Source organism: Amphiura filiformis, chromosome 5, assembly GCF_039555335.1.
Source record: "Amphiura filiformis chromosome 5, Afil_fr2py, whole genome shotgun sequence".
NCBI lineage: Eukaryota > Metazoa > Echinodermata > Ophiuroidea > Amphilepidida > Amphiuridae > Amphiura > Amphiura filiformis.
Genome location: NC_092632.1, coordinates 33,321,794 through 33,345,914, shown reverse-complemented (window position 1 = coordinate 33,345,914; position 24,121 = coordinate 33,321,794). Strand labels below are relative to the sequence as shown.

Genomic DNA, 24,121 nt, shown 5'->3' with positions numbered 1-24,121 from the left:
ACAGTTGGCAAACTAAATTGTAACATGTTGAAAATGCATTCATTTTACACACTGGGGGGGGGGGCACACTTATATTTCATGTTGTATATCACCCACATACAATGACTTTCAAGTACCCAAAGCAAGTATTTTTCATTAGTGTAAAATGGACCCAAAGCAAGGTACTACACGGTTGCTTTCCTACTTTAAGCAAGTATTTATTATGAGTCGTGATGGATTAACACACCTAAAACCGCTGGTAGCGATCAGTCAAGAGGCCTGCAGAAAAACCAATGTGCATGTAAAAGCACACGCTGAGGATTTTTGAGTACAATTTTGCCCAGAATGTTATCTTCATTTGAACCGGTTTAGCAACCCTTTTCGCGTAACATCTGTGCGAATAAGGTACGCTTTTTCCCCAGTTTTGCTGTTTTTGATACTTTATGTGAGATACTTGCGTAGCATGCCCTTAAGCGAGATACTCGCAGTAGCGCATTGTATCACGGATGATATGCAACTTGAAATACAACTGGCCTCCCCAGGCCTACATTACACCTAGTTATTTATTCTTGGCAACAGTACTTTAAGCGAGATACTCGCGTAGCGCGCTTAAGCGAGATACTCGCGTAGCGCGCATTGTATGTGGATGATATGCAACTTAAAATACAAATGGCCTCCGACCCTAGGCCTACACTACACCTAGTTATTTATTCTTGGCAACTATTAGCCCTTACACCCAAAAATACCACAGAATACCACGATGAAAAATTCAGCGCATGCATGCATCCCAGGGTCTGCGATGACGCAATCACCCTAAGTGTCAAATGCTCACGAGTAGCTACCGGTCCGCGATCGTGCGGCTGGCATGCAGGGGGTCAGAGGTTCAAATCCCAGGGGTGCCAAGTCAAAAATTCTTCTTCTTGAAAAATTCGGATCTTCTTTGACTTCCGATAGCAAAAAGCATGGGTTAGTGTTAGGGTAAGTTAAGATGTATTTTTCCAGATTAGAGCCTATGTTAACCCTTACACCCAAAAATACCACAGAATACCATGATGAAAAATTCAGCGCATGCATGCATCCCAGGGTCTGCGATGACGCAATCACCCTCCCTAAGTGTCAAATGCTCACGGAATTGCTGGCCGGGCAGCAATAACCAGAATAGCTACCGGTCCGCGATCGTGCGGCTGGCATGCGGGGGGTCAAAGGTTCAAATCCCGGGGGTGCCAAGTCAAAAATTCTTCTTCTTGAAAAATTCGGATCTTTTTTTACTTTCGATAGCAAAAAGCATGGGTCAGTGTTAGGGTTAGTAGATAGATTGAGTTATTATGCCAACCCAATTATTGTTAAACTACTACATCCAAGTTTAATGCAATTGTTTGATAATTACTTGAATTAAATTGATACTGAATACTGATAGAAAACGAGTTGTGTCATAGTAATATTTTATGTACTCTTATTTTGAATATATATTATCTACTATAACCATCAGAAAATTATGATACAAATATTACATTATATGGGTATTGTGAATCAGTGAGCTTAGGGTAAGGGTTTGCAAAGAAGTTACAGACCCTATCCACCTATAATCTTGGAAAAAAATCCTTGGAACACTTGTTGTAATTCCGTGTAGAATTTGCATTTCCCAACATTGCATGGGGGAAAGGGGGTGTGAGTTTTTAGTTCTTGACACAAAAGTGTTCCAAGACTTATTTCCAAGATTGTCTCTGGCGAAAGCAAAATATTTCATCTAAATTTGGTTTTCGTCTCATAACTCAAAAACGGAATGTCGCAAAGGGTTCATATTGCACACGATTTGAGAGTAGATGATGTCCTTTTCAATCATAATAAAATTGGTGACAGAAATTGGTTAATTTAGTGACTGGTCACTGAAAACACCCCCTATGTTAACCTACACTCTGTAATTAGCAATTTAAACTGCATGATACTGAGTCCAATTTCATTTTGTCTGAGAACAAAGAAAAACGACGGTATGTAGACATGCAACATATGCCTGTTATAATATGTTTGTATGTATGTATGTATATATGATATGGGTGCAATTACTTTAATTTGAAGTAAAAGTATTTATTTTGGAATAAAATTGTGAAGTATGAATCTGTAATGCGAGTGTAGGCTCAGAAACAAATGTGTTCGATCTTTTGATCGGTCGTCGATGCTGCTTCGATGCTTGTTAATGTTATTAATGAACTATCAACTAATTAATCAGAATTAATGCTAAATTTATATTGGTCTGGTATCACTACAGACACAAATTACTATTGTATCACAATTAACAATAGTTAATTAACTGATTTCATAAATAATAAGGATTGACCAAGCATTGATGGTCGATCAGAAGATCGAACTACATGTAATTTGTTTCTATCGCCTTACTTTACACACAGTGACATTGTGAAACACAAACTGCTATCTTATGAAGATGTACATTATGTCCAAAAAGTTAATGCTGTTAAGATAGCCATATCTCATTATTTATTTACTTCAAATCAAACTATATGCGGTATTCAATTACAACTTTTTTAAAATTATTTTTCTAACACTCATTCACATATCTGACAAATACAGTAAAGTTTAACTTTCAAAATTAATTTTAAAACTGAGTTAGGCAAATCAGTTTCGTGCAGTTTAGAGCCCTAATTATGAAATGTGTGTCATTTAGCATTAGGGATGTTTTGAGTGACCACTCCTTAAATAAACCAAACTTGTTATCATCAATTTTATTATGATTCAAAAGCACATAATCTACTCCCAAATCTAATAAAATATGAAGCTCATACGACGTTTGGTTTTTAAGTTATGAGACGAAAACTAAATTTGAAAAGCTATTGTGCAATTTAGAGCCCTGTGAATTACGAAATGTGTGAGATTTGGCATGGGGGCATTTTCAGTGACCACTACCTAAATAAAGTAATAAACCAATGTCTTTATCAACATTTCGTTTTTGAGTTATGAGACGAAAACGAAATTTAGATGAAATAGTTTGCATTCACCAGAGACAATCTTGGAAAAAAGTCCTTGGAACACTTGGTACACGTTGTTGTAATTCCATGTAGAATTTGCAATGATCATGGGAGTGACGTGTATTTTGGTTTTAAACAAACATGACATATCATACAACAATGATTTACCCTTCCTCTCCCCAGCAATCAATGTTGGAACACTTTGAAAAACTGCTGAAGACATTGGCATTTCCCAACATTCGCGGGGGAGAGGGGGCGTCAGTTTTTAGTTCTTGACACAAAAGTGTTCCAAGACTTATTTCCAAGATTGTAGTTCCCAATCCTAACTACCAAGTCATGTCAGTAAATGCTACAGTAAAGTTCACTGATGCTGACCAGTGACCATTAATAACTAAGCTCTTATGTAAATCATTCTTTTTTTAAATGTTACAGATGCTTGGTCAGAAGAACAGTTGACCCAAAATATGTGTTGCACAAGGAGGGGTCAAGGGGCATGTAGGGGTTATTAGAGGTCATTTTGTGAAAATCCAGATACTACATGTATACTTCTATTTCAGATGACATACTATGAGTATGACCACTAAACTTGATCATATGAACCACTGCTACTCACTGAGCCAATGTTGACATTTTTGGTTGGAGATTTGGGGGAATGTTGGGTTTATCCTTCATGTAAAAGAGCACACAGGCAGACACACTGAACCAATGACAAGGAAAAAGAACGTTCAGAAGTAGATACAGTTTGATGGCCAACAATTAACAATTCCAGAGTCCACAGAGGTTGAATCAAAACAGACTAATAAAAAAATGTAACGAGCAGTATGTTATAGCTTAAGAACAAATTCAAGTAAAAACTGGTTACTAGCAAGTTCAAATCCAGCACAGAAATCTTCTAATGACAGATTATACAGCTTTATTATTCAAGCTGCAGAATTCATCATTAAAGTCTTTACTTTACACTAGTCTTAACTCTTGCATATCTTTAAAGTTTGGTTGGATTTGATGTGATTTTCCTGGGAGGATGCCCTCACCCGGGGGGGGGGGGGTCACTCCCATTGTGGCATGTACACCATCCGCGATAATGGAAACGCGTAAAAAGGGTAGTTTTTCGTGGGCAGGCGCGTAACACGTTTATGGTGTCAAAAACATGAAATATTGAAAAAAAAGGGTAGCAAAATTGCAATTGCTAATACGCGGAATGAAATTTAGGGTATGAAATTTGATGCAAGGAATAAAATCCTTGTTTAGGGTGTGAAAACACCTGTTTAGGGTATTGTTTTAGCCACGGGTTAAATCCTTGTTTAGGGTGCTTTTCAAAAGTTGATTATCACGGATGGGCCCTCACTCCTGCCCTGGCTAAGAGTCCTGCCATTATTGACATTATCACCAACTGTAATAGTAAAGCTTGCAATTATGTCAACAGCAAGTTAAGTTTCCATTTATTCACGTCTTATTCATGGGCATGCAATTAAGGATTCAGTTTTAGGGACCAATTTAAAGTCAACTGTTTGTGAGATATTGAAATTGAAAGAACAAAGTTTTGAAAGAACATCATGTTTCAATGTCAACCTGGTCAAGCATTATTGTTGGAGATCTTTGGGCAGTTTCTCTAGTGCAGTAGTAAATTTAACACTGGCTGTGAATGACAGTTTCAAGTCTGATTTCAAGTCATTCCGGAATGTGTCCGGTGCTTGTTTGTACCTAATGTACATATCTTGAAGATGTTGACCATCACAAAAATCCAGAGGAGAACACAATTCTTGCAGACCGTTTTCTTTGAACCATTGTTGGACGCGTTGAGTTGTCCAATCTTGGATTTCACTGACACTAGATGTTGATACAGTTGACATCTTGCGCATTGTAGGTGGTACTTCATCTGTAAAATATAATGTATCACTCGGAATTATCCATTCATTCACTTCAAATCAAGGAGAAAAACTTCCTTTATCTTACTTTGTAATCGATCGGACAAGTCAGTTAAGTACACGTTTTTAGTTCCGGCTTTAGTCTATAGTAAAACGCCGTTTCTCAAAGTACCAGAGGTTTACTTTATTGTCACAAAACGTAGGACCGAGAAACAATCGCCTGGCCCTTTATGAAATCGGTAAAACTTTTGCACCACTAAAAAAACGGCCCTACCTTTGTTAAAATCACCCTCTTCAGATTGTTCGAACTCTGGCATACAGGTATCAGCTAGTTTAGTAGCAGCACCTCTCCTACCGATATCTCGTATCAATGCTGGCAAGTTCTGCTCCATAAGCTCATTAGAATGCAGTTCATAATATAACTGCATACCGACAAATAGACCTAACCACCCATCTGGTTTGTAACCTTCTTCCAAGATAACAGGGACGATTGGTTTGGAGTGCTTGTAAGCGTAACTGGCTTCTGTTTCAGGTTAAAATAGAAATTAATTAAATTATTACCATCATGATCACTATTAATGTTGAGACGATGATTCGTAAATTTCTGAAATCGAATACAAATTTGAGATAAAGAAGCTCAAATATTGTCAAAGGAATCCTTAAAAAAGTGAGACCATCACATGTTGATCCCTTTTGACGCACCTTTGGAATACCTCCAACGGTTCTATGCTATCATAATGATCATGAATATCCATCACGGTTGTTTGATGGCATGTAAAACTGAGTCATTTTAAAGAAAAGTTGAACAATGATGAAGCTGACGTCATCAAGTGTGATGTCACCTGATCAGTTTGGTCGCTAGCCGTTCCAAGAAATCATCAGAGTCAACAACATCGGCTGATGACGAGGAAGTTCCTCGAAATAAGCGAAATAAGTAGTGTTGAAGTTTAAATTAATAATTTTTAAATGATCTTGTTTGCATCTTTACTAGGGAGACACTTGTATAATGCTATTAGAACATCAGAAAAAGACTTACAAAACTGTTTATCTATCATGAAATGTAAGGAACAAGTCATATTATTTGGCAAATATTTAAATAGCGCCCTCAATTTACACACAAATGCACAATTTACCATAAAAAAGCATTTTTTTTTAAATTATTTGACATAGCAACGAACCGCTATGTTAAAAATAGCTAAAAATATTGTGTATATTAGTGTGATAGCTGTTGGTATTGTCCAGGTCTAGAATTGAACATTATATAGGCCTAATATTTTGTTAGAAAAATTAATAAATGATCACATCAAACAACCCCAACAACCGTGCCATAATGTGGGCAATGGGTCGGGATAATTGAGCTCAAGCAGAAGATGGGTTTCGTGAAGTAAAAAAAGACTGATCTGATCAACACATTTATGAAGATACAATAATCCGCAGAAGTAACGAAAAGTAGAAGTAACACTGAGTGGGTCAGCATATAGAGAGAATACTTTGCCTTGGTCTATCCCCAATGTATTGACTCTGAGTAACTTACGAGAGAAGCCTTCATCAGGATTTCTGGGCATGCAGCAGGGAAGTTAAGTTTCGTTGGAGGCATAATCACTAAAATCTACGACACGACCCTAGTTCCGGGCTCTTGACTGTGGTAATAGATATGAACTGATTGACCTGAGGAAACGGACGTCAGTCCAACAATAACATGAACAGACGATATCAAGAATTGGACTGGGGAAGTGTGGCAGCTACCACAAACGTTGCAAGAGATACGTATGGATGGTAACCTTGTGAGGACTACACAAACGCCTTAGTGCCATCTAACAAGGGAGACATTGAGGTCAGTCTATACTCTATATAGAAACGAAGAGTTGATGCGGATGCCACATACAGGAGAGCTCATTTCTATTTAGACAATTTGGGAGATCACCACCATATTATGGGCAGAGCATTTTGCTAATAGTAACAACAAATACTTGATTGGAATGGGTGCCGGCGGCTATCAAGTTTGCAGAGCAATATGAATGTCGAGTTACGAAGACATCGAGAATACCAGAATTAAACATGCAGAAAGCTTAGCTGTATCTTACCTGAACGGCAGTTCAAGCTGTCTTTGTACTTCATGGTCATACAAACCACGACAACAGCAGCTTTCTCGACAGCATCAGCCATTGCAGTGAGAATGTTGCCCTCTGCAAAATATAATATTTTATTATAAATAACGGCTTTCAAATGTTGGTACATATATTATATGTGCTTACATATTTGCGCTACGACTACATTATCCTGCCAAACGCCGAAATCCACTCAAGTTTCGTGTGATCTTTTATCAGTACCCATTGCACAGTAGCATTTTCCGAAAATAATCGCTTGCCTCCGTTTCTTTACTCTCTAAGTTATATTACTCCTATCAGTCACTCACTGACACTGATCATAACTTGAAAGGAATCCAGCCACATGCATCCGAACGATATAATTGAGTTTAGAACCACAACAAATTCCTACGTTTCAGACCAAACATGAGCACGATTAGATCATACGGTAACAAAAAAACATTCTCCACTGTAAAACGCTGCAGATGGATAAAACAGAAGCCATCTGTGTGATGCTGCAATGGTGTGCAAATGAGGTGGCAAAATGAAGTTGGGAGCAGCATGTTGCAAGGTCGCATTTCTATGATCAATGGTCGGAACCTGGAGAAATTTTATATCATTTATTTACCGCAGACTTCATCTCGATGAGTGAAAAAGACAATGTGCGTGTTGGAAAATCATGGTCGTAGCCCGACCAGAATACAGATATGTTTGATGAAAGGAAATTTCAAAATGGATACATCTTTATACATATTTATTGATTTATGTACTCACTCATTTTATCAACGTCCATCCATACTTTATACCCGGCTTTCACAAGTGCATCCCTGATTTCAAGTACTCGTTTCTGCGAACTCCATTGGTAGCTAAGCATAACGTGGGGTACTTTGGGCTTGTTAGATCTGCATATCGACGGCTCCGGTTCGGTTCCCGTTTCTCTAGTCCTATGACCTGGTTTTTGTTTCAATCGATCATCTATTTCCCATAGGGCAAATGTACTGGCTTCTCGAAGAGCTTTATTTGCTGATTTCTTGAGTGATTTTAAAGCTGTTAACATAACATGAAAATAATGCTTTGTTATTAAGCTAATATAACAGACTATTTGTCTCGACTATTGTAACAACGTTGCTGACTTTTAAAACACCACAACTTGGACATAACCACACTGCAGCATACTATGAGTATTCGTAATATATTACGACAAAAATAAGATACAGGAAATCGTAGCATAAGAAAGAGTTGGTATTATGCTGAGTTTCGCTCAGAGTATATTTATTCATTTGTCTTACCTGATCTTAATAAGTATGAAATGATCCAGGCGCGGATCCAGATTTTGAAAGGGGGTCCACAAAATCCCCCCTGGACCTGCCCCTTTACAAAAATTGCAATCATATGTTTCACCTACACTTAGTTATATCTGCCACCGTGGCCGATGAGGCTTTGCGTCTGACAGACTCCGTTGCCAGATTCCACAGGCCGACTGCTGAAATCCTCTGTTCTTCCTCAGAAAAATCAGGTTGTAACATTCTGTTCATCGACACTACACCTCCACGTTTCTCTATCTCCTCCCTGTTAGCATCATTGACAGCCATAAGGTTTAAACAATTGAGCAGCTCCCGGGCAGACAATCGGCTATTACCTGCAGCAACAGTGTGGTCCTTATTCTGCACCGCCTGTTTCAACAGTTCAGTCATATGGCCTACACAGTCCACATTGCCATCCAAGAAATCACTACTTAAATCTCCTGTGATGTATAAAAGCAGAAGAATTGATGTTGCTTTTGCAGCCATATTATTTGTCTCACAATAACCCATCAAAATCTCTGCAGCGTTTGCTTGTTTGTAGATTTCGCGATTTTCAACATTGGCGTAAAAACAGCTGTGCAAAACTCCAAGTGATGCGGTTGCTATATCGCATGCCCAATCCACCGCTGGATTTGCCAAGGTCTGCTTTATTTCTTTCAGATCTTTGAACAAAACATCTGGACCATTCTGAAGACCAAATTCGTGACCAAGTCCTGGACATTCATAAGCGAAATTTGCGTACGCAGATTCAAGAACCATTAGATTATAAAACCACTGTTGATCGGCTGCCGATTCTCCATCTTGCCTGCTCTTTTGAAGATTTGTAGCTATCCTAATAAACAAAGGGCAATAATTCTGTTCTAAGAGATATGTTGCGATGTTCTTACGCAAAGTTTTATCTTCAACTTCAGATAAATGACTTAGATACTCCAAAGCATCTGCGGCCTCCTTACAAGTAAAATCTGAACAACTATCTAGTGTTTTCAATGTTTCTTTTATATCTGGTTGAACGTCTTTAAGAACTTTTGGCGCTTTGGGAACCTTCTTGCGCAACTTGCTGAACTTGTTGCCGATTTTATTGACATTTTTGAATTTATTCACCAGCTTCTCCATATCTGAAAGAAAATAACAAAATATATATTATTATATTTCGCCTGCCTCTCTCTCCTTTTCGTCATCATTAAAATAATATCGTTTGTATTTTTGTTTTTGTTTTGCTAATTTATCTATCCCATTGCCGCCCACAATGTTGATTTTAAATAACTCAACGAGCTCTTTCGAGTTCTCTAACTTTTATGGCAAGCCACATCGTTCATAAATGCGAGTTTTGCCCACTATACTGGTCGAGGAGCCCGCTATACTGGTCGAGCAGCACGCTATACTGGTCGAGGAGCACGCTATACTGGTCGAGCGGCACGCTATACTGGTCGAGAAGCACGCTATACTGGTCGAGTTTCACCACGCCGAACGGCGAGTTTTCACCACGCCGAACGGCGAGTTTTCACCACGCCGAACGGCGAGTTTCACAACGCCGAACGGCGAGTTTTTCTGACGTCGATCTAAAATACTTATAGTTCACGAAAAATACTACATGTAGGATTTATTTATAATAATGTATAAAAACAATTTTGGTAAACTTGTCTGCAATATTGTAACAGGAACACGAACACTTTCCTGATTGTTACAACCCGCTGTTTTTGGCGCCAAAGTTGGACTCCATAGCTTACTGAAAATTGGTCGCTCTATACCGGTACGTAAACGGAAAAATGATAGGCCCTATATACATCATGTTTGTTTGTTCTGAGACTAGTTATATATCAGGTATCAGGTTGTTTTGCCCTAACCCCTAATATATTTTTTTATCTTTCAATATTTATTGGTTTTCAAATCACGAGCTATCTGGTCAAGAATGATAAGAGGAATACCGGTAACTAGAAAAGAGCGGGAACATTTTCACGTTAATTTATAGGCCTAATACGAAAAAGAAAAGAGATCTGAACCTTTAAAATAAAACACAGCACAATTTTCCTTTCATTTCATTTATGATATTTCCAATTTATTTTCCATTTTTACACATTAAACAGAACTTCAGTCACATTTTCAAAGGGCAACACCTGATAGGCCTGTCATTTTTCATAGAGCGACCAATTTTCAGTAAGCGAGTGAGTCCAACTTTGGAGCCAAAAACAGTGGGTTGTAAAACACGATATTGCCTTCATATTGCAAAATTGTTTTTAAACTTATTATACTACGTGTAGGCCTATTATTATTATACTACGTGAATATTTTAGATCGACGTCAGAAAAACTCGCCGTTCGGCGTGGTGAAAACTCGCCGTTCGGCGTGGTGAAACTCGACCAGTATAGCGTGCTGCTCGACCAGTATAGCGTGCTCCTCGACCAGTATAGCGTGCTGCTCGACCAGTATAGCGTGCTCCTCGACCAGTATAGCGTGCTCCTCGACCAGTATAGCGGGCTCCTCGACCAGTATAGCGTGCTCCTCGACCAGTATAGCGGGCTCCTCGACCAGTATAGCGGGCAAAACTCGCATTTATGAATGATGTGGCTTGCCATAAACTTTGCCATACAATACTCACGAGAGCCTGGCTGCATTGAGCCTGTACCCTCGGTTTGCGGAGCACCACGAGATTGGATGGACACTTCATGATGATCTCGATTCCATCTAATGATGGTAGCATCGTGTTTCTCATTCTTATGCGTTGCGCCATTATGGTGGTCATCATTACCTTCAAATCAACGAAAAGTTATATAATCGATTTGATTTTGAGGTCTTAGATGAAGATAAAAAAGATGAAGATAAAAAAATGTATGACTTATTGTGATACAATTATAAGCAATTTACAACTTGAGAAGTGAGGTTAACTTACAGAAGACGACGTGTATTTACATTTTCAATGTTGTCATACAAAAGGAACCAATATGGCCGGTCAACATGGCTATCTGTATATTCACATGCCCCTGATTATTTTAGAAAAGAGTCACTCATATAAAATAACAATGGGCTTTCTCAAGTTTTCAGTTTTTGTTTCTCTATTGTTCAGAAACGAACAACTAAGAACAACTAGTGTTAACAATACCGTATTAGGATATCAGAAAGCTTGACACTGATTGGCACATGTGGTTGTCTTTCATGTGTACCTGGTGCTTGGTGCCCCATGAGGGCATGATTATTGCACAGCCCTCAAACAGGCATGACTATGCTGCCTGCTGCTAACATTGTTCTCATAAGCCCATTGCATTCTTTTCTGGCGGATTTAGTATAATATATATAGTGACATCAACTTTTAAATGAAACTTTTCCACAGCACCATATGTAGTAACTGAAACCACTTGCAAAATGATAATTAATTAATTAACTGATAATCACGATATGTTTTTATTTCGACCATTATTATAAATTCCAGCTAGTCAAGCAGGATGCAGAAGAAGCTTGTGTTTAAACATAGATTAGGCTATCTAAGTATATTAAATCTATGGTTTAAATGACCTAATTTTATGGGTTGTATATGTATAGTTTATGATCACTGTTTTATATGACAAATTATCTCAAGATCCATTGCAAAGAGCTGCAAAGGTTTTGGTGGTCATTGGTAATCAGAATAGTGTCTTTGATAGTGCTTGATTTGATCAAAAGTCGATATGGGAAACAGTGATATTACACTGTTTTATTGTGGGGATTTGGGCTCCTTGCACAAAGTCCACACAAACAGATGTCTCATGTGTTTCTTGTATACAAAAAAGCAGACAAACGAAGTATTTTTTTTCAGTGACACTTTCAGGATATGTCAAGTGTGTGCTAATGATGAAACCTATTAAATTTGAATGGTAGTCGACATCTACAAAAAGAATAACGAAGTATTCAGAATTGTACTAATTTAGTTGGACGTTCACAAAGTCACCCAATATTATACCTTATTAATCTGCATTGGCAACTCTGTATTCCGTGCGATCCAACCAGAGGTTGGTCCATATAGTCGTGCACATAGTGAACTATTTTTTGGGACGCGGAATTGTGCAGTACCGCGTGCGGTACTGCACACTTCCGTTTACAGTCCCGCATGCGGAACTGCACATCCCGACCTGCATTCCCGCATGCGGTAATGCAGGTCGGGATGTGCACTACCGCATGCGGTACTGCAACATTTTTGGTGCATTTCCGCTAGGGGATGTGCAATATTTTTGGTGTTTTTCCGCATGGGGATGTGCAATATTTTTGGTGTATTTCCGCCAGGGGATGTGCAATATTTTTGGTGCATTTCCGTTAGGGGAACTGCAACATTATTGGTGTTTTTCCGCCAGGGCATGTGCAATATTTTTGGTGCATTTCCGGCAGGGGGATGTGCAATATTTTTGGTGTTTTTTCCGCATGGGGATGTGCAATATTTTTGGTGTATTTCCGCGAGGGGAACTGCAATATTTTTGGTGCATTTCCGCTAGGGGATTTGCAATATTTTTGGTGTTTTTCCGCATGGGGATGTGCAATATTTAAATTATATTAAATTACTATCCTCCGTAAATTGATTGATAATCGATCCACTTGAGAAATTCTCCGTTGGAACTTTAATAGAAAGTGGTCACAATGTCAAGTTGAATATATAATAGTCATCATTAAAGAGGCGTGTGAATTTGATTTTAATAAAATTAATTTTATACAATAACTATTAGCTAGGTTTCTATACTATGCCGACCTTTCGGACAAGACTCTCTTTTAAATACAAAAATGCGACATTAATTACATGCGACGATCATTGATTGTCTAAAACTAATTACTAAAAAAAGTAAAAACACCTAAGAGCCTGACGTATTTTTCACCACGAATGTAGGCCTACTAAATTTTTGTCATACCTATTTTGTTGCATGTCCGCATGCGGAACTGCAAAATATTTGGTGCAGTTCCGAATGCGGTAATGAACATATCTTTTCGCATGCCCGCGTGCTTAACTGTCAAATATTTGGTGTAGTTCCGCATGCATTTAATGTGAATGTCCGCGTGCGGGAATGTAATATATTTGGTGCAGGTCCGCATGCGGGATATACATGTTTTTTCGCATGTCCGCATGATGAGGGAATGCAAGACGAGATGCACAGTTCCGGATACGTAGGCCTACAGTATGTTGTACATGTTTCATTTATTGAAATTTTTAAAGAAGAAAGTCTTGTTCGAAATTTCTGCATATAGTTTCATTGTTGTAATTAAAAATAAAGTCTTCTCCAAAGGTCGGCAGAGTCAGGCCTAAAATATGTACACAATTTTATATTTTAACAGGTTAGGCCTATATTTTTGGGTTTTGGTGTTGGTAAAAACGTTTTAATAACATAAATGTCGGGTTAAATAAAGGTCATGAAAACATTTAAAACGTTTTGTATGTTTTCAAAATGTTATTGAAAATATTTTCTGCAAACATTTTTGGCCAAATATTTTGTCACCCTATGTTGAGAATATTTGCAGTAAGTTATCAAAATGTTTAGCCCTAAGTTTGAGAATATTTGCAGTAACTGATCAAAATGTTTTTGAATATTCACCTCATAAAGTATTAAAGCGCGCCGCCATAGCTTAATTCCATGATCTTGATCCTATTTTTTATCGATATACATCGATCACTTATATCGGATTAAGTATTGGACACAATAGATGAAGTATTTGATTGACAAGGTTACCCCTGCGTCCCCTAGCCGCTTGTCTATTAATGTGTGCATATTATAATTTATACCATTAGGCCTATATGATTATGAGAGCTTTAATGAGGGGTTATAGTTTTTAGTCTGGTATGTCTGCATATGCATGTTATGTTTCCATTTGTAAATTCATGTTTAAATGTGCTAGTGTGCGATGCATAATTCTTCTTTGCCCTGTATATTATATAAAGAATAACGATTAAGCATCATTTAATAATTTGAAATGTTTGTAATGTTTCCATGTTCCGGTGTATGGTTTGTTTAATATAGCTTTTACTATATCATGATATCGCATGTAAAGCTGCACCAAATATATTGCAGTTCCCCATGCGGTAATGCGAACAAAAAACAGATTTTGCCATAAGCGTAGATCCCGGGGGATGAGGGGCTAAGGCTAAACCCCATAATATTTTGCCAGGGTTCCATACAATCCCCCCCCCCCAATGTTGACGCCTGTACGACGCCTGTTACGTTTATCTTAATTTAGATATTTTAGATCCGAGACGAAAATACCTATTTCGTCTCAGTTTTAGATGTCCTTTTCGTAAACATCAAAAAACCCTTCTCTGATCTCGCCGCTGTTATTCATGGGCATCGTTTGAGATCTGCGTAAATTGATCCACTTGAGAAATTTCCCGCTTGGGCAGCTTCTAACATGAATAAAATGGACACAATGTCAAGTTTATTACAATGGTCACTAAATAGATTCATCACAATAGCTACTTATCATTAAGCGACGTGCAATAATATTTTAATATAATAAAACTCGTAGAATACTCCTGGGAGAATACTAGACTTTAAAGTTTATAACACTTTCTTTTAATTACAGCAAATGAAGCAAAACTCACAATAGGCTAATAGTCAAAGTAAAACGATAGTAGGCCTTATATATGCATGTGATAATATTTTCTACGCCGCAGGGCCTACAAATAAAAAACAAATAAAACCAAAAACAAACAACCATGCGGAAAATACACCAAAAATATTGCACATCCCCTAACGGAAATGCACCAAAAATATTGCAGTTCCCCATGCGGAAAAAACCAAAAAAATATTGCACATACCCTAACGAAAATGCACCAAAAATATTGCACATCCCCTAACGGAAATGCACCAAAAATATTGCAGTTCCCCATGCGGAAAAAAACCCAAAAATATTGCACATACCCTAACGGAAATGCACCAAAAATATTGCACATCCCCATGCGGATAAAGACCAAAAATATTGCACATTCCCTAACGGAAACGCACCAAAAATATTGCAGTTCCCCATGCGGAAAACAAAACAAAAATATTGCACATGCCCTAACGGAAATGCACCAAAAATATTGCACATCCCCATGCGGATAAACACCAAAAATATTGTAGATCCCCTAACGGAAATGCACCAAAAATATTGCAGTTCCCCTTAAAACCCAAAAATATTGCACATCCCCTAACGGAAATGCACCAAAAATATTGCAGTTCCCCATGCGGGACTGCACATCCCGACCTGCATCACCGCATGCGGGACTGCACATCCCGACCTGCATCACCGCATGCGGGAATGCACGTCGGGATGTGCAGTCCCGCATGCGGAAGTGCGTGACGGAAGGTGCAGTTCCGCATGCGGAGACTGTGAGCGGAAGTGTGCAGTACCGCACGCGGTACTGCACAGATAGCAGTCGCTTTTAATACCTGACATAGTCGTGCATAGCCGGTTTTGCCTACCGTTGCCATTGGTTACGAATTTATACTTCTATCTCAGACTGGCTGAGGGCCAATCAAGTGGAAGTTGCCCAATAGTCATGATAGTATATCCCCCATTGACTCGGTCGCTTTTAGAGTCGTAACGATGTGGTATAGACTTGCCAGTCTCGTGTACGCCGTTTGTACACAGAGACTGGCTTATGCCACTGTGTGTGTCATTGGGATCTATACAAACGTAGCAACATTTTTTTTGCAATTGAGTCAATTTATATAAAATTGGTACTCACATATCTGATTTCTAAATCATAATTATCCTGTTTAATGTATCCAAGTACCTTACACTTGGAATTTGTGATACTTCAAAGATAATTTTTGAGCCATCGACCTTACGAGATGAAACAATGCAAGTCACAAGATCTCGCGAGATGACCCACCTCTTTTACAGCCGGTTTCTGTCTTCAAGTCATGTTCGCGATACAGCCACGTTGCACTCTGGGGTCGAGACTAATCAGTTACGTCGTTAACAACGAGTAAACAAAATGGCTGGGAAAACGGAGAAAATTGTGTCCTTAAAAGTGTTTCAGCGTGACGATCAGAAACCTCACAAAACTATTTTTGTTGGGCCGCGCTTGATATGCTAATGATATACAGGTACATTGTAGGATATAAATTGGATGGTAAATAAGCCAAATATTGCAAGAAATCTACTCGCTAGAATCCTAGCGACCCCGCAAAAAAAATGACCGTCCATGCGAATGTAATATTGAAATCGTAAAATCCCTACTAGTAATAGACCTACTTGTCACTAATCGTGGCGCGTGATCATGTCGTGATAAAAAGGTGGTTGATCAATGTGTGGGCAAATGTTCAAGTGGCTTTTTGACCAATCGGCTTTCTAGCAGTAAAATATGGGGACCAATCAGGTTGTATCAATGTGATACCAATAAACTATGATGTATGACTCATCTTGTTAGGCCTACTAAAAATAAAATTCGGTTTCCGGTAACCCGCCCGCCCTCTTTTTGGTGCCGCAAAAAAATAATTTATGCCACTTTTGGAAAAAATAAAATTTTCAAGAGTCGTCCGTGTCGAAATTCTGACATGAAATAATTTATGCCACTTTTGGAAAAAATAAAATTTTTCAAGAGTCGTCCGTGTCGAAATTCTGATATGAAGTTGTTGGAAATCACATTATTTTATTTTCCCCCGACTTTCTGCCATTCAATGATTAAAGAAATACAGTTGAATTGATAGATAATATTTATCGCGATATAGGCTTAGGCCTATGCACAACTATTTTATTTATGAAAACAGCGTGCAGCAGGACTCGTAATATTAAGTAGGCCTACAACTATTGAAAAACTATTGAACTACCCAGCAAACACAAAAACGTTTTAAATAAGTTATATTTTGGCTTTTGGTTTAGCTAAAAACGTTTTAATAACATTAATCAGTCATGATAACGTAACGTTTTGTATGAAAACACAATACAACAATATTTTTCAATGTTTTCAAAAAATGTTATTGTAAACTATTTTACAAACATTTTTGCCAAATATTGTGTCAATACTTAAATAACATTATGTTAAAATGTTTGAACCCAGCAAACACAGAAATGTTCTTAAAATGTTTTTTCAAAACCTTTTAATAACATTTAAATGTCGGTTTATATAAAGGTCATGAAAACGTTTTTAAAACGTTATTGAAAATATTTTGGGCAAACATTTTTTCGCAAATATTTTTTCAACCCCAAAATAACATTCTGTTTAGAATGTTTTGTATCAAGTTTTCAAGAATGTTTTTGGAATGTTATTAAAACGTTTTTATACCCTTTATATAACCCGACATTTAAACGTTTTCTGTAAAACATTTTTGTTTGCTGAGCAGTAGATTATCAAAAATGTTTTTAAGGTTATGAAAATGTTTTATACTCTTAATATACCCTTTATATAACCCGACATTTAAACGTTTTCTGACAACCTTTTATAACCTTTTGCGAATGATGTCGAAAACGTTTTGTGTTTGCTGGGTATTTTGTCTGTGTCCTCAAAAAAATTGATAAAAACGGTAATAGTAGGCCTAACACTATAAGACAAAGGCCTAACGCTCATTAAATCGGTGTTGTTGTCGAACTAATTCCCATAAAGCTCGTATTAAAAAGAGCAAGTAATAAAAAAGTTAAAATGATAAAAATGATGTAGGCCGAAAAATTGTGTAATCTTGTCCTAGACACTCAACGATAAACCCCTATCAAGTATGAATAAAAGACTGTTCATTTCAATTTATAAACGTTGAGGAAGTTGTGCATTTTGTCAGGACCGATATAATAAAAATTAAAATAACTAACCTGGCAGATTTCAGGATTAACCAACATTTATTTTCTCATGCCGCTCGCCCAGGCCTGCATATTATCCCGTCAAGAAACTCAACCCTAGGCCTACCTTTTTCAACATGTAAATATAATTCCATAGCGATAAATAGTGAACGTTGCATTGAAGATGAGGATACTTGGATGATACAGATATTAAGCACATGTTAAATGGGGGTATGGGGATGTCCCAGTTTGTTTTACAAGGGCAATTATTATTTGACCCAAACTTTTTGGTGGGTGGGTTCATCATGACCCGAGACAGAACAAGTTTGTATTGGTTAATGGGTCAAGGTCATCCAGGGGTCATCTGAGGTCAAATTAGTAAAAACTATCATATGGGCATGAAACTTGATAGGGTAGATTCAATATTTAGAGCCAAATTTGTGGAGGGTAATTTCGGGGTCACCAAAGGTCAAATTAGTCAAAACTGTCACATCACATTGGCATGATACTTGGTGGGTACAGTCAATATTTAGAGCCAAAATTTTGGAAGGTCATTTAGGGGTCACCAGAGGTCATCTGAGGTCAAATTATTAAAAACTGACATATGGGCATGACAATTGGTTAGTACAGTCAACATTTAGAGCCAAATTTTTTGAAGGTCATTTGGGGTCACCAGAGGTCATCTGAGGTCAAATTAGTTAAAACTGTCATATGGGCATGAAACTTGGTTAATACAGTCAACATTTAGAGCCAAATTTTTGAAGGTCATTTCAGGGTCAACAGAGGTCATCTGAGGTCAAATTAGGTTAAACTGTCATATGGGCATGAAACTTGGTTAATACAGTCAACATTTAGAGCCACATTTTTGAAGGTCATTTCAGGGGTCAACAGAGGTCATCTGAGGTCAATTAGGTTAAACTGTCATATGGGCATGAAACTTGGTTAATACAGTCAACATTTAGAGCCAAATTTGTTGAAGGTAATTTTGAGGTCACCAGAGGTCATCTGAGGTCAAATTAGTTAAAACTGTCATATGGACATGAAACTTGGTTAGTACAGTCAACATTTAGAGCCAATTCTTTTAAGGTCATTTCGGGTCACCAGAGGTCATTTGAGGTCAAATTAGTTAAAACTGTTATATGGGCATGAAACTTGGTTAATACAGTCAACATTTAGAGCCACATTTTTTGAAGGTCATTTCGGGGTCAACAGAGGTCATCTGAGGTCAATTAGGTTAAACTGTCATATGGGCATGAAACTTGGTTAATACAGTCAACATTTAGAGCCAAATTTGTTGAAGGTAATTTTGAGGTCACCAGAGGTCATCTGAGGTCAAATTAGTTAAAACTGTCATATGGACATGAAACTTGGTTAGTACAGTCAACATTTAGAGCCAATTCTTTTAAGGTCATTTCGGGTCACCAGAGGTCATTTGAGGTCAAATTAGTTAAAACTGTTATATGGGCATGAAACTTAGTTAATACAGTGAACATTTAGAGCCAAATTTTTTAAGGTCATTTCGGGGTCACATCCGAGGTCAAATTAGTTAAAACTGTCATATGGACATGAAACTTGGTAAGTACAGTTTACATTTGAGCCAAATTTTTGAAGATCATTTGGGGTCACCAGAGGTCATCTGAGGTCAAATTCGTTAAAACTGTCATATGGGCATGAAACTTGGTTAATACAGTCTACATTTAGAGCCAAATTTTTTGAAGGTCATTTGGGGTCACCAGAGATCATCTGAGGTCAAATTAGTTAAAACTGTCATATGGGCATGAAACATGGTTAGTACAGTCAACATTTAGAGCCAAATTTTTTGAAGGTCATTTTGGGGTCACCAGAGGTCATATTAGTAAAACTGTCATATGGGCATGAAACTTGGTGGATACAGTCACCATTTAGAGCCATATTTTGGTAAGGTCATTTGGGGGTCACCAGGGGTCATCTGAGGTCAAATTAGTAAAATGTTGTATTGGCAAGAAACCTCTGTCGAGATTTGATCCCCAAGTCAGGTAAACTTAAAAAATTGGTTTGATATACACTTATTGATTTCACGTTCAAGTCATTAACTGTTTACAAGTTAATATTATATTTGACTATTTTGGATCCCAAAAGTTTGGTTATGGACCCCTATTTTTTGGATTTAAGATAAGAGGGTCCATTTGGAGTTTGGACTCCTTACTTTTTTCTACCCCTAATTATGGTCATTTCAAAATATTATTTTATCTGTTTGGTGTTTTGTATTGCATAAATTTCCAAATTGTATGTAGCAGTTTTCTATAATTGCACAAACAGAAAAAGCTTTTATATATAGACAAGAACAGTGAATGACAGAGAGTAGGTAAATGATATTGGACAGTACGACACACTTGTGTAGTATGAGAAGAGCTTTTGCGATTGAGACCCCGAGTCATACTGTTTTTCTATTGGCTAGCCTTCAAGTGTTAAATTGGGTCGAAATTTCAGTATGTGTAAATAATTTTTTTCCTTCCTTCCGTCCCAATTTTTTCAGAGCATGTTACCGGAAACATCATTTTATTTTTATTTAGCCTTATTTATATTATGGCGTAGTACGTTTTGTGCATTGCCGTCCACGGGATATTATAAAAGAAAAATCGATTTTGCCCAAACCTGTATAATAAACACATCAAGGAAATTGGTACTTGACTTGATGAATGACTCATCGTGTTGAGCGAATTGATGATGATGATAGCGATTACGTAACGCTATGACACAAGTTTTTGTACATTGAAACGCCTACAATGTTGTATCGGTAAATAATAATTAATTTAAATGATGTTGCGCACGCCTATGCTATATTCCATGTTTTTGTTTACACCACGCCAAAGAAAGCGTCACATGCGCCCGTCAGTGAGTGAGGATTGCCAAACCCGCGATTTGGTAGCCCAATTGGGCGACTTTTGAAGATTTTCCCGCGACTTTTGACAATTTCCTGTCCCATAGAAACCAATGGTTAAGAAAAAAATTGGGCGACTTTTCAACATTGGCTCCCGCGACTTCCGATCATTTCATGTCCCATAGAAACCAATGGTAAAGAGAAAAATTGGGCGACTTTTCGATTATTTGACCCGCAATTCGGGCTGAAATCTTTTGGCAACCCGGGCCGTCACTTCCCTTCAAAGTATCCACTGCAGACAGACGTGTAATTAATTCGGTCAAATCGGTCTCATTCATCAACAAACATACATTCAACTTCTATTCAACAACTATTTCACCAGGCCAAGTGTCCATGCTCCTATGTTTTCCCTTCAACCTTTACAAACCTCTACCGTCTACCTCATTTTAACTCTCTAACCTCTCACTTTCCCTTCTTACAAACATTTAACTAATTACCCCCACCCATCGACTCGCCAAATCCCCACAAGGTTCTGAACAGAAACAAAACATACATCACCCAACCTAAACCAATCAATCACAAACACCATCAATGATCACCCAAACACATGTACCATTCAGTACCAAAACAAACCACCAAAGCAGAGAACCGCGAAGCCCGAGAACCTCTCTAGTTTTAAATGACTTAGACTAATGTTATACCTTAACATCACGAGTAAATTGTTTTGTTTCTTCACAAATTTAAAAGCTTTACATCTGCTGTACACCCACACACACACATTTCAAATAGCTTCAAATGAATGTGGTGACAGGGCGGGTCTATTTTCCCCCATGCCAGCGTAATAATGGTAATGCATTCCCCCGCATATGATTCAGTGACCCACGGTTAACTTATAGGCTAATAACATGTACAGGGCGAGTCAAAATTATCAGCAGTGCCCAACTAATGTTTTTCTAGAATCGTGGACACCCTGAATAAACTAATTACGCTGCCATTTATAGGATATTGTTTTCTCTTACCATAAATTTAAATTTAGGAATTGCTTTATGCCTACAAATTTTCAAATCAACATGTATCAACCAGAGAAAGTTAATTGTTGTACAATGTAGTCAATGCTTGACGTCTACTCACGCTCTTATTGTCCTTTTATTGTTTAAAACATAAGCCTGAAACTTTTCTCAGCTTTTTAGTGAATATCAGGTGGGTTTTTTTGCTCAAATTTACATGTTTTCTTTTTCTTTTCAGCCCAATTTGAGCTATATTTAAGCCCCCCCTGTTTTCAGCTTTTGTTTGAGCCGTGACTTCAGCTTTTTCACTGAAGGTCTAAAAACAATAAAACTGGCCAGAACAACTTAACACGGAAATTATTTTATTTCAGGTATCGTGTGGAATGATTTTTTGTACCAAATATGCAGAAATCAGACTTGTGCTGTATTAGTTTTCGGGTGTCTTTTTCAGCTTTTTCAAATGAGATGTAGTTAAAAAAATTCAAATAGGTAAATTCTTAAAAAGAACATACAATAGAATGTATGATTTCGGTCAAATATTTATTTCGTTATTCTTTGCTAACAATTATTATAATAAACATAATATTATTAACAACTGTCAAGTAGGTTTTCTGATCATTTTAGCCTGAGGTAAAATGAAAGAAAATCACTTAGCCGTGGAGCTCTATGGGGTGATTATTAAAATAAAACCAGGCTTGGTCTTTCACATGGTATTTTCTAATATATACGATTGGGTGTTATGTAACCGTGCAAAAAGTAAAAATTCGAGAAAATTGTGGAGAAATCCCACTTTATGGCTTGGGTACATATTATTTTGATTCACCCTGTATCACCAGCATCATGCCCTTTAGGTTCAGCCTGTGGGTTCAGCAGCTCAAATCGACCCTCTCCCACACCTTGTGAATGTTGTCAGCTCCATTTATTATTAGTCACTACTTGGTCAGCTCATACAGCTTTGGTCCTATATAGTTTTGTAGTTGATTGGCTGTTAGGGCTGTGCAATATTTATGCGTACCCTGCGGTGGTGAATTCTCAAAATGGTCTGCCAAAAAAAGCTTCCGCCCCTCCTTGGCAGTGTCCATCCCTTTTAACGTGTCAAAACACCTTTGCCCCCGTTTGACGTGCTGAAAACTCTTTGCCCCCCCCCCCCCCTTTACACGTGTAAGATGTTTGGGTAACCCAAATTAATTTAAAATTTTAAATCTGAGATTGCCTTATAAAATGCGAGCGTAGCACGCAGCAGCAAGCAGAAACCGTTGCAAACGGTGTTCCTACATCTAGTGCGTATATATAAACGGCACCCAAAACATCTGTGCTAAAAATCGCTTGCTCCCACTTTAGACCAGCCAAAAATCACCTGTCCCACTCTTTTTACCTGCCAAAAATGTTTAATCCCCTTTGACCTACCAAAAATATAAAAATATTTGCCCCCCTCCCCCGTATATAATTCACGGCACCTATAATATTGCCCCACCCTTTAAGTAGTGTAAGAAAACTGTATATAAGTCACAAATTATCATATATAAATGTGTTCAGACTCAGAGATTAATAATTAACAAATTGTTTCTTCCTAAGCAAAATGTGTTCGAACATCGCTTTAGTGATCATGATGGCCTGTGAGAGCAATACTTATCATTGTTGTTTAACGAGTTGGGTCTGGATGGACACGCGCTTGGCTCCTGATGGGACCAGGCTCAAGCAAATGCTCAAGCAAAGCTTAAAAGTTTATAAGCTTTATAATACACATAATTATTACAAATTTATTTCTTACCTGAAGGTGCAGCAGACGCCATGACGATAACTTCCTATTTACCTATGACCCGTCTTCCGCTTCCCTTAACATACAAACATTGGCAATCAGGAACACCACAGTTGTTTGAACACTCACTACTGTGAGAATTAGTTGCATTTAAATAATTATATTTAATTGTGGAAAGGCAAACAGCGCAGCTCAAATGACCTGTGTTCGTGGATATTGACTGACTTTGGTTTTGCTTCGTTTGCAGAGCGAAACTGCGATATCAAGTGTAAATATTTTGCTGATGTCATAAACGCCTACTCTACTATACAGTGTGTGTCAAAAAAAATGATACAGTAGAGTCGGAAAAACAATAGAAACAAATGTTTGTCAGTACTTTATCGGTACTTCGTCAAAATTAAATGTTGCAACAGTATAATCCTTCTCACCTCATCTCATTTGCATACACTGTCCATTTATAAGAAGGGTGAGCTAGTTCCATTTGGTCCAAAATTGTAGGCCTCATAAGAGTCAAAATAATATAGGAGAAGCAATATTATAATGCATCATGCACACAAAGGACAGAAATCTCCTAGACTCC

At 37.8% G+C, this 24,121-nt stretch overlaps 1 protein-coding gene across 2 annotated transcripts; it reads right to left on the bottom strand.

Moving 5' to 3' along the window:
* Positions 1–1,404: 1,404 nt before the first annotated feature.
* On the bottom strand, positions 1,405–23,676 carry LOC140153005 (uncharacterized). Of its 2 annotated transcripts, XM_072175574.1 has the most exons (7): positions 23,554–23,676; positions 10,813–10,962; positions 8,318–9,331; positions 7,687–7,959; positions 6,910–7,011; positions 5,100–5,348; positions 1,405–4,836 (listed from the first exon to the last, which is right to left on the bottom strand). In XM_072175574.1, the coding sequence occupies exons 1-7, from the start codon at positions 23,573–23,575 to the stop codon at positions 4,541–4,543; spliced, it is 2,106 nt and encodes a 701-aa protein (XP_072031675.1). In that variant the 5' UTR covers positions 23,576–23,676; the 3' UTR covers positions 1,405–4,540. The 2 variants fall into 2 exon arrangements, with proteins under 2 accessions (XP_072031675.1, XP_072031677.1); XM_072175576.1 differs by lacking the exon at positions 10,813–10,962 and having other exon boundaries at positions 23,554–23,669.
* Between the last annotated feature and the right edge of the window lie 445 nt (positions 23,677–24,121).

Excerpts from the sequence above, each read along its gene's own strand:
- LOC140153005 (XM_072175574.1), bottom strand. The coding sequence starts at position 23,575 with ATGGCGTCTGCTGCACCTTCAG. Across the intron at positions 9,332-10,812 it reads CTCAATGCAGCCAGGCTCTC|ATATGGAGAAGCTGGTGAAT; the intron begins GTGAGTATTGTA and ends ATTTTCTTTCAG. Across the intron at positions 7,012-7,686 it reads GATGGACGTTGATAAAATGA|AGGGCAACATTCTCACTGCA; the intron begins GTGAGTACATAA and ends TATATTTTGCAG.